This window comes from Rhododendron vialii, chromosome 8a (genome assembly GCF_030253575.1).
Source record: "Rhododendron vialii isolate Sample 1 chromosome 8a, ASM3025357v1".
In the NCBI taxonomy this organism is placed as follows: domain Eukaryota; kingdom Viridiplantae; phylum Streptophyta; class Magnoliopsida; order Ericales; family Ericaceae; genus Rhododendron; species Rhododendron vialii.
The window spans coordinates 32,882,016-32,892,060 of NC_080564.1; the positions used below are offsets into that span (position 1 = coordinate 32,882,016).

The 10,045-nt window shown below is 38.8% G+C and overlaps 2 protein-coding genes, 1 long non-coding RNA gene and 1 other non-coding gene across 5 annotated transcripts in view; 1 reads left to right on the forward strand and 3 right to left on the reverse strand.

Moving 5' to 3' along the window:
• Positions 1-792: 792 nt before the first annotated feature.
• LOC131335489 (nuclear pore complex protein NUP50A-like) lies at positions 793-4,233 on the reverse strand. Its single transcript, XM_058370868.1, has 2 exons — positions 3,904-4,233; positions 793-2,365 (listed from the first exon to the last, which is right to left on the reverse strand). The coding sequence occupies exon 2, from the start codon at positions 2,294-2,296 to the stop codon at positions 1,091-1,093; it is 1,206 nt and encodes a 401-aa protein (XP_058226851.1). The 5' UTR covers positions 2,297-2,365; positions 3,904-4,233; the 3' UTR covers positions 793-1,090.
• LOC131335492 (uncharacterized) lies at positions 2,372-2,868 on the forward strand. Its single transcript, XR_009202533.1, has 2 exons — positions 2,372-2,700; positions 2,735-2,868. It is a non-coding gene; the product is annotated as an uncharacterized LOC131335492 (long non-coding RNA).
• A 1,330-nt stretch (positions 4,234-5,563) lies between the features above and the next one.
• LOC131335487 (coatomer subunit beta'-2) overlaps positions 5,564-10,045 on the reverse strand; it is a 12,572-nt gene continuing 8,090 nt past the window's right edge. The window contains exons 20-26 of one of the 2 annotated variants that reach the window (XM_058370865.1): positions 9,708-9,904; positions 9,516-9,609; positions 8,273-8,379; positions 7,719-7,848; positions 7,107-7,337; positions 6,615-6,682; positions 5,564-5,844 (exon numbers count right to left, since the gene is read on the reverse strand). In XM_058370865.1, the coding sequence (XP_058226848.1) occupies positions 7,149-7,337; positions 7,719-7,848; positions 8,273-8,379; positions 9,516-9,609; positions 9,708-9,904 (717 nt within the window). In that variant the 3' untranslated portion in view covers positions 5,564-5,844; positions 6,615-6,682; positions 7,107-7,148. Of the gene's footprint in view, positions 5,845-6,612; positions 6,683-7,106; positions 7,338-7,718; positions 7,849-8,272; positions 8,380-9,515; positions 9,610-9,707; positions 9,905-10,045 lie in introns of both variants that reach the window. The other variant, XM_058370866.1, reaches the window with a different exon arrangement.
• LOC131299344 (small nucleolar RNA snoR100) lies at positions 8,955-9,062 on the reverse strand. Its single transcript, XR_009190729.1, has one exon. It is a non-coding gene; the product is annotated as a small nucleolar RNA snoR100 (small nucleolar RNA).

Genomic DNA, 10,045 nt, shown 5'->3' on the forward strand with positions numbered 1-10,045 from the left:
CAAGGGCATTGTGTACCTTTTCGAGTCATAATGGTAGTGCAAACTAACATGGCATTATTGTCTTAGCATAGCCCGTGAATGTGAAGCCTAGTACAAGACAAAATGATATCATGTGAGGAAGTCAAGGCCTCCAAACAGAAATGATTCGTGCACAGCAGCTGTGCACAGCGGCCTTTTTCTCCCGCCTCGGGTCGCGCAAAGATGATCGGAGCAGGCTAAATTCTGAAGTGATTTTGGATGTTTTGTTAATGCCTCTAACGATATCGAACGAAACTCATTTTTTACAGAGACCTTAAACGACATATTTTGAACAAAATGAGTGGCTCCGATCATCTTTGCACGACCCAAGGCGGAAGAAAAAGGCCGCTGTGCACAACTTGCTGTGCACGTAGCACAACTCGCCTCCAAAGGCATAATTACAGAGCACAGTAAGAGAGAGAGAGACCACATCAAAATCTTGCAAAACCTTCATTGTGCCATGCCTGTAAAACCACAAATCAATTGTCTAGCAGTTCCAAGTCAATGGGAATAGTACTACCAATCTGGTGTTTAAACTTGTGATCCTTCAGTTTTATAAACAAAATGCCTAATTGTAGTTTCCACTTCCCAGAAGCAGCACAACTTCAGAAGGAAATGGACAACCAAAATTTAAAAAAAAAAAAAAAAAAAAAACCCAGTCTCCACAGGTAAAAACTAACCAGCACAAATTGCACATAATCTGAAACCTAATTATTTCAAAGAGAAGACGATGTAGCACGAAATCTTAGCGACGATAATAGGGTACTCTGCAGATGAAGGCAAGCCAAATCATACATTCAATCAACATCGTTGCAATTTGACTTTCAAACTCAAAATTGACATCTTAGCATTCCATGTCTTTTGAGCTATAAAATAGGCTGTCCAACCCAGGATTCTATTACCTCTGCTTAACAGACCTTACAAATTTCCAAACCTCCAAACAAGCTTCTCCAGTACATTTCCCCCACTTCTCCTTGGGAGGAAAACAGCTAGACAAGTAACATTACAAAGGGAATATAGATCTCTGAGTCTCTGACCACAAAACTACTTATTACTTTCGATCATCTGATGCCTAAGGAGAATTTTCTGGTGTCTTCAAAACAGCAGCAGTTTTGCCTTTATATTCAGTGACCGCTTCACGGAAGTCTTCAACTATGGAAGCATCTTTAAACTTCAACGCAAATGTTGAAAGGGTATCCTTCCCTTCACTGGCACTGTTCATGCACGCAAATGTGATGCCTCTCTTATCCATATTGGCAAGCTTCATGTCCGAGTAAAGACTCGCGTTCAAAATCAACCTGTAGTTTCCTCTAGTTCTCATCAAAAGCCTTGCTTTCCCAGTCCGATTTATGGAAACGTTGACCTTGAGTTCACCCTTCCCTCTCTCCTTCCAACCTCCTTCAGCAAATTCAAACAGCACAGAATCAGCTGTAAAAACAGACTTCTCATTCTCTTCACCTGTCTCGACATGAACCTTCTGCATGGATAGAGGTCCACCTCCCTCGCTCTTAGTACTAACAGAAGCCCCCGGTGTACCAAAGAGGGAAGCATTTCCATTATTGGAAAGATTGAAACTAGAAGGTTGGTCAGTTTTAAGCCCAAAAAAGGAACTAGAACTACAACCGGTACCGGGACCTAGCGGAGATCCTTCTTTCGGAATCAACCCAAATGAGAAGGTAGAACTGGAAAACCCAGTTCCAGAAAGTCCTGTGAAGGCATTTTTACTGCTTGAAAGTTGATGGAAAGAGCTCAAGGACCCACCTTCTGCACCTTTTTCTATGTCTCCATTATCGTTATCTTTCTTGGCGTCATCCTCAGCAGTGGCACCATTGGTTTCTTTGCTGTCTTCATTCTCAGTTTTATCCTCTTCTGTTGCCTTGTCATCTGATAATTCAGGTTTGCTTCCCTCATTAACTGTATTAGATTTCTCCTCACCATTATCATCTTCTGCCTTGTCAGTTTCCTTATTCACATCTTCTGAAACTATTATCTCTGTGTCTGCTTCATTAGTAGCTTTGGATGCAGCAGAGCTGGAGCCCACTGAAGGAACCAAGCGGATTCCTGCAAAAGGATTTGAAGAAGGGGCTGATGATGTTTGATGACGACGAACTTTGACAATTTTTCTAGTTGCCAGCACATCAGCACTTGCACTCTTGAAAGTGCCAGTCTCTAGGTCACAAGCCTCATCCTCATCATCAAGACCTGGGTTTTCTCTGGATAGTTCCCTTCCAGCAGCCCTCTTCCTTGAAGGAGGGGGGATATCTTCTGCATCCCCCATTGGGTAAAGGGAAAATGAAACAATGTCACTTGGAAGCGTCCTCCCAAGAGATGGGACGAAGGTAAATTTCTGCAGGAAATCAGATCAATATTACCACAGAAACAACAAATATCCAACATTATCTAATAAGAAGCACAGGAGACATGACTATTATGCCCTCCACGGCTACTAAAATACCTTTTATCGTAAAACTATTTCCAACAAACGTACAATGGAAAATAGAGAACTTCATGCAATCTAACAGCCCAAAACTATGAGTTGAAACAATGATAAAGCCTAGTATAAAATAGAAATGAGCGCTCTCACTTTATCAAACATGGAGGACTTATTATTTGAACTCCATAGGGGCCTCATAAAATTCCCAGCAGTCAATATGAACCAAAAACTCTTTTTCAGAAGATTAGGTGTTCAGCGGATCAAAAAAAAGAAGAAGATTAGGTGCTCCCAAAATTAGTTAGATAATTATCCAACAGTAGGCTTGCCTCAGCCAGCATCCAATAGTTGCAAAAAAAATTCCCCAAAGTCCACATCCATGTTCCAGAAAAGACTTGGTAAAACTACAGCGACCTCAATTTTCTATATTTAATTATCATATGTCAAGGAAGATCACTGCATAGTTCAAACAACTTATCAAACATTCAGTGGCTCTAAAAAAATTCATAAGAAAGTAAAAAGGAAAATATCTGAAGTAAATATCAAAGAATGTAAATCCTCAACAACGTATTGCTACAGAACAAATTCAATCAAACAAGAACCAGTTATGATACCACAACACCACAAAACCTACAAACTTAAATGCATCTCATATCACCGACTCCGAAATGTTTAATTTGGTCAAGAACTGACAATTTTTCCCTTTGATTGAACAGATTGACTGTGAGATATTGTTATCAATGTCCTAAAAGTCGGCCGCCTAGGCCAACTAGTCCCCGCCTAGGCGCTAGGCGGTGGTCCAACGCCTAGACTAGGTACCTGACTAGGCAGCCGACTAGTCTCAACCTAGGCGCTAGGCACCCCTTTTCCACCCGACTAGCGCCTAGCGACTTTTAGAACACTGATATTCATTAGCTACTCAGAGTATGTGACTTAGCTACTGTAATCAGAGTATGTGACTTATCTAGTGTAACCAAGTACACGTAGTAATCAAAATCTCTGGAAAAAAAATCAAGATAAAGATCATTGGGCAACTATGGGATCAAACAGAATTGAACCATCAGATCCTCATTGTCAACGACACACTAACCCAAAACAATGATACAAAGAAACAACAAAACCAACAAGAAGAAACTAAATACCCACATCGATTGCGTTTTCCTTAAGCCCTTAAGTCCAACAATTAATAGTAAAAACAAAAAGCCTCAATTGCTACTTTCTTCTTCAGTTTCCCCAACTTTAGAAGCTGTCCCTACTAATCAGAAAAAAAGACCCGGAATTCCGATATCCCAAATTGATAAAAGAAAAGGATTTCATCAAGAACATAACAATGGAAACAGAAGATTCGTGACAGCTATCAAGATTTCGCAACAAAAAAAAAAATGTCAAAATTGCAGGAGAATAAATACAGATGACATCGGGAAATACGTATTTCAATGAGTAAATAAAAAAACCTGGAAAAGGGGGAAATTGATCGTCGAGGAATTGAACAGTAATCTCAATCAGAACTGGTTCGCTTACAATTTCAGTGGCGATTGAACTGTGTTTTGCAACCCTAGTACGCCAGTACACCTTTAGATAATGTATCTGTGTACGAATATTGTACGTAAGCTTATGATGTAAGCGAATATAGGGTGCTCGGTTCGGTACCCATCGGACCAGAATTTGATACTACGACTTTCTGGGATAGATTGGTCTTTAACCCTTTTCTGTTGTGCGTGTGTGCGAGAAAAGAAGGGCGCGTGAGAGTATGTTTCGAAAACATTCTACGGACAAGAATTTGCCGAGAGCAAGGATTAAAAGTACAAACAAAAAATTTTATTTGCGTTTCACCGACGTCCGACAATTATTTGTCGGAATACTTGGTGGAATGAGCCAAAAGTTACTTTTAATAAAAAGTTATAAACAAAAAACTCCGCCCCTCCATGCTCCTTTTCCTTTCTATGTTTTGAATAAGTTCCCATTCGTTTCTCGGCCCCCCATTTCGTTTACCACTTCTTCGTCCGAGTGACTTCTTTCTCTCGGATTGGGTTCCCGCCCCTTTCTTCCCTTCCCCGGCGAAAGTTGGCGAAAGTTAGCATTGTTACAATAGTTAGATTAGCACCCAGAAGAGTTGAACTCTGGAGACAAACCATAATTTAAGTGAAGGACCATAGCGGTGGGTTACTATGCTAGTCTCCCTCGAAGTTTGAATTGCGCAGCCGAATCAAATAGTGATTCGGCTGCAAGATTGTTCATTGGTTACCACACACAAAAAAAAAAAAGAGTTGAACTGTTCTATAGTATTTCTTTACTCATAGCTCATAAGTGCATCCCTGATGCCGTTGTGCAAGGGCCTCTTGGCCAAGTCTGAAAGTGTTAACACCAGAGTATTTTTCGAAAGATACAGACCATGTAACAGTCTCCACACAATAATCGAATGATAATTATCATCATTATCAACATCTTTTTCGTAGAATTAGTGGAGCTGGTTGAGACAAGTTACAAATCAGAAATAAAATGTTTTGCACTTGTGAAAACATGCATTCGGGCATTCTGAGAACTAGTCCAAACAAAACAATGTTTGAAAGGAGGACTATCAGTCTTAGGTTCCGTTTGTTTCGATGTAAAATATTTTCCATGTGAAATATTTTTTTAAAAAACAAATTTTAAACTTTTTTTTTTTTATATTTGGTTGACATTTAAAAAATATTTTTAGAATTAGAAATTAACAAAATAGTACAGAGAGAGGGGGAGGAGCTTAAACAGTGGAGAAATCTAAGATTATTGAAACTGAACGTGAGTCAAGATTGAACATCGAGAAAACTGAACGGTAAAAATTGCAGTTAAAGGCAGTGAATTCACTTCAAAAAATAACTTACTGAAGATTTAAGAGTAAGTCATTTCCATCCGATTGATAGAAAATGTTTTACATGTAAAATGTTTTCCTCATTTTTTACACAACCAAACACTGGAGAATAGGTAAAATATTTTATTGGAAATTTTTTTACGTCCAAACAAACAGAGCCTAAATTTAGAAATTTTGTCGACATTCACAAGTCTATTTCTTTTAAAGAAAATTGCAAGAACTTCATCGGTGGTAAAGGAAGAAAAGTAGAATAAGATAATATAACCTTTGCGCAAGCCAATCAACTTCTTAGATGAAGTAGTCATGTCATCGACACCTCTCGTATAACACATTCTACATTCGAAATGGAAAGTAAAATACTTGGAAGAAAATTGACATCAAGAGTACTCTAAATAACTAGGAGCACCTAAATGAATTTAACTAAAACACAGAAAGCTGTCTACAATATGTGCCCATCACAAAATTCCATGGCTACAAAAATCACACCACTGCATCACAGACTCAATTGGTCCCACATTCATCTCTCTCAAGCAAACCTAAAGAAAACCTGGCCAAAAATAGAGATAAATGTATTCATTATCACCATCACCATCTCTGAGAGAGAGAGAGAGAGAGAGAGATCCAATAGGCAAGTTCGAAAATCTCATTGCACTCAGATATAAATGAGTACTCTCACGCTAAGCGTTCCAGCTTTCACTTACCTAACTAAAATGCATAGTCCACTAAATCCTTCAGGCCTGTTTATTTGATTTGATATGAGCATTGAATTGGACTATATATCCAAAGTGACCACAAACCAGCATTTGGTTAATTATTGCTGGCAGCACAAAAGTGGGTGATTTACAATTTAGGGGTGCTGTGGTATTTTTAATCCGATACGATAATGTCTTAATAGTATCCTTGCACTACTAGTCCAGTTAGTCTTGTCAAACAAACAGACCTTTGCTAAAATTGCACACTTGGAAAACCATAGAGACCTGCTCTTCTAACTCCCAAGTGCGAAAAGATGCTTTATACCATTGCAAGTTTGCTGCTTATTTTCTGGGCAGCAACCAAATAATCTCATTAACTAAACTGACATCCATAAATTAATTTCCACTAGTGAGGTTCTACAATAAGGTTTACCCCACAAAACACCGTGATCTGAAGGATCCGTTGACTACCAGTTCATGCAAACTATTTATCACAGTAAAGACATTAAGAATCGTAAATGATCCGAAACTCTGATGAAAGTCTCAAGGATGCATGTAAATGATGGAGCTAGGAAATAAGTATTAAAAGAGCAGAATCCCTTTCATGCAAGAATAGTGTTCTTACCGTAAGAAAAGGGATTGATACAGCTGGGACCAACTATTTTCACTGGCCCTCGCGATGTGGTGTAAGCACTGCATTCAGGAAGAAAAAAATATTGAGAAAAATGCAAGACAAATCAACTTCAGAATGTTATAAAACTACGTAGTGTCCGAAATGAAGAAAAGTAATACCAGAAAGGATAAATTGAAAAATAAAGAAGAAAAAGAGTTTACAAAAAGCAGATGAAAAAGTTGTTGCATTCAATTTCAAGCTACAACAATAGGAAGTCAGAAACCAAAAAGACAAAACAAGCAGCATATTCTAACAACAGACCTATTATACTACTTCACCTTAGAACAATAATTCTTATAGTGTTGCCATTTATGAGCTTGTGAAAACATGGCAACACGTACTAAAACTAAAAGCAGATACTAAATTAGCTAATGCAAAAGGGCAAGAATATCTATTGTGAAATATGAGTTAAAGATGACAATTTAGAGAATATCAATTAATCACCCGTAACAAATCAGGATTTCTACACTGCCCCAACCAATTGCTCTAGGCTGATGGATGTCCCTCATTATTCGTACCCCACTGTTCGTCAGCCTCGTTTCCGTTAACAAGTACTGCCCCATTGGTCGAGTCAGCATCCACCTCAACAGCCTCTTCTTGACCTTCATCTTGTTCCTCTTCTTGACCTTCTTCGTGCACCTCTTCTTGCTCCTCTTCTCCATTTTCTTCCTCGGCCTGATAGAAGGAAAAGGATATTACTAAAGAAACACTACAATATTGGTTGACATAAGTTAACTAAAGTCGACATGATCAATAAACCAATATTTAAATAATCTAAAAAGTGAAATATGGCAATCCATCTTGATGACAAATTCCACGATAACAAGAAATATTAATTAATCGTCCGATGTCTGCTCATTCTCCCCTCTTCAATGTTGAGATTTACTAGGAAGCAAACAGATACAAATAAAGGCAACATTTTTTTTTTTGTTTCCTTTTTGACCAGCGAAGGCAAGTAAATATTTGGAGGCATCCCAATCTACAATATTAACAACTTAAGACAGCAAAACTCCTAAAGGACCTCAAAAGTTGTACAATAAGAGGAAGGGGATTTACCTCATGATTCAGGTCCCCATTCTCAAGTGGTGCATCTTCATCTGTTTGCAAATTTTGAAACGCCTCCAAGAGGGTAATATGTGATCGGTCGACAGAGTTTACATACTCCGCTGCCGAAGGATAAAAACCCCTGGAAAGGAATAATAAGAGGGCAGATACATAAGCACCATGCACTGTAATACAATTTTGCAGATTACTTTTTCTACTTATATGCACAACTGAAATATTTAGGCACTCGAAAAAATATTGGTCCACAGAGTGACAATGCTTCAAATAATCCTGAGAGATACACAAGCATTAGCTGTGTTGGCCAGTCACAGGCAACAAAAAACTTTACGTTTAGAAGATTGAGAGATATCTAAAAGAAGTATTAGCAACTTATAATAAGATGATCCAAAAAAAACTTATAATAAGATTGGAGCAGTAACATGCACTTCTTTTCCTTTCTTTGGTAAGCAGGGGTTACATACAAATACTCCAAGGATAAACATCCCAATTTTAAGTTGACTTTAAATAAGGAAAAGTGAATGCAGTAAAAAGCAACGCTACAGAACCTTGTCTCTGCAGCTTTTGATTCAACAGCAAGAGCAACTTGCCAGTCCTCAAACAAGTTAGGATACTCCTCGGGATCAGCCAAAGACTCTGCAGCTTTCGGATTAACCTGCAGATTGTGTAAGGATTAGCATAGAACCACCACTGACATAAACCTCCTTCTCTGCAGTTTACAATACACATAAAACTGCTGTTATTCTTTAGGCAATACAGTAACCAATACGTAGGGAAGAGCCAAGGATATCGTTAATCAACATTTGGAAATTCACATTCCTGGATTAAGCCCATGGCATGAATTATAGCGAAAATAGTTTCCTCATCTTTTTATCAGTTTCATTGGTGGAAGTGGGAATTTTCCTGAATCAAAAGTTTTGCAAGTCAAGCATGTCAAGCCTTACTGCCCTTAATTTCTCATATCCTGATGACTCAAATCTCCCTCGGAGAGTTTTTGTTTTTCTTTAGCTCCTCGAGCTTTGGAATTGCCAAGGTTTGCCCTTCTGGACATATTTCTTAATTGGTTTCCATGCTTCCTTGATTACCATACACACAACAACAACAGAACCCATGTAGTCCCCAATCATTGGGGGTATGGGCGGGAAAAGATTGGAGACAGACCTAACCTTTGGCAATATGCATAAAGTGACTGCTCTTAGAATACCACTGAAACAATGGCCCCCTTATACCTGTTTTGTTGCGGAACCATGCCCCCAAATCAAAGCCAAATAGCATGAGAGAGGGCAGGCCTAGAGACCCAATTCAATTTCTGTGCACATTACCATGCTTTCTTCATTGATAGTCCAGAGCATCGGTATGCACAATCCTTCCATGAAGGTTAGGCACTTAGGCTTCATTATCAGAGTGGAATAGTTTGCTGATTACATTACATATGACGCTAGTGAGTGCGAGGTTGACTGGTGAATACAATATGGACAACCACTTGTATCACAGAGGAAGAACTCAACGACGAGTAAAATGGCACTGCTCCTAAGACTCCATCATCGTGTAAACTATTTTTCATGGACCATGGCCCAATAGCTGACTTTGCTCTTCAATACTTCGCAACATCAAACCAAGGCCAAACTGAAAGAAAATATCCTACAAATCTCTAGCATAAATAAGGCCACTTTGTTTTTTTTTGCTCGGCAAATAAGGCCACTTTGTTACATTTCCCAATGATTCTGTAACCCAACTTTGGGATTGAATAATCCATAAACACCAGAGAGATGGGTGAATAATAAAAGTAACCTTATTCAGGTCTTTTCTCCATATTGCAACGATCTCTGAAACCTTGCTTGGAAGATAAGATCGTGCCATCAAAGCAGCCTCAGGTATCCGATTGCTGCATGGAGATCGCATTCATAATCATCCAAATTAGAACTAACCATGACTGCAGGACTCATTGAGTGATGAAACAAAGGAACAAAAGAAAAATACCACCTGTCAATCAACAACTGTATGCACTCTTCCAATTTACCCAACATAAATAGACAAAGGAAGGCAACATTGTTTTTCCCATTCTCTGTAGCAAGAGATGCAAGCTCTAATAGCCCCTCTGCATCTCCTAAAGAAGAGTAGAGCAGCAGCAAACCACTCAGGTCCATTGCATTCTTTAGACATGCCTCTGCCAGCTCTAACTGCAACACATTCAACTGCACTGTTAAAAATGTACACAAGAAACAGGGAGAACAACTGCCAGCTGAAGCATATCAATGGTTAATACGAGCTACACTCTAATAATCATAACAAGTTCAGCTATCCATCTCCTTACACTGACA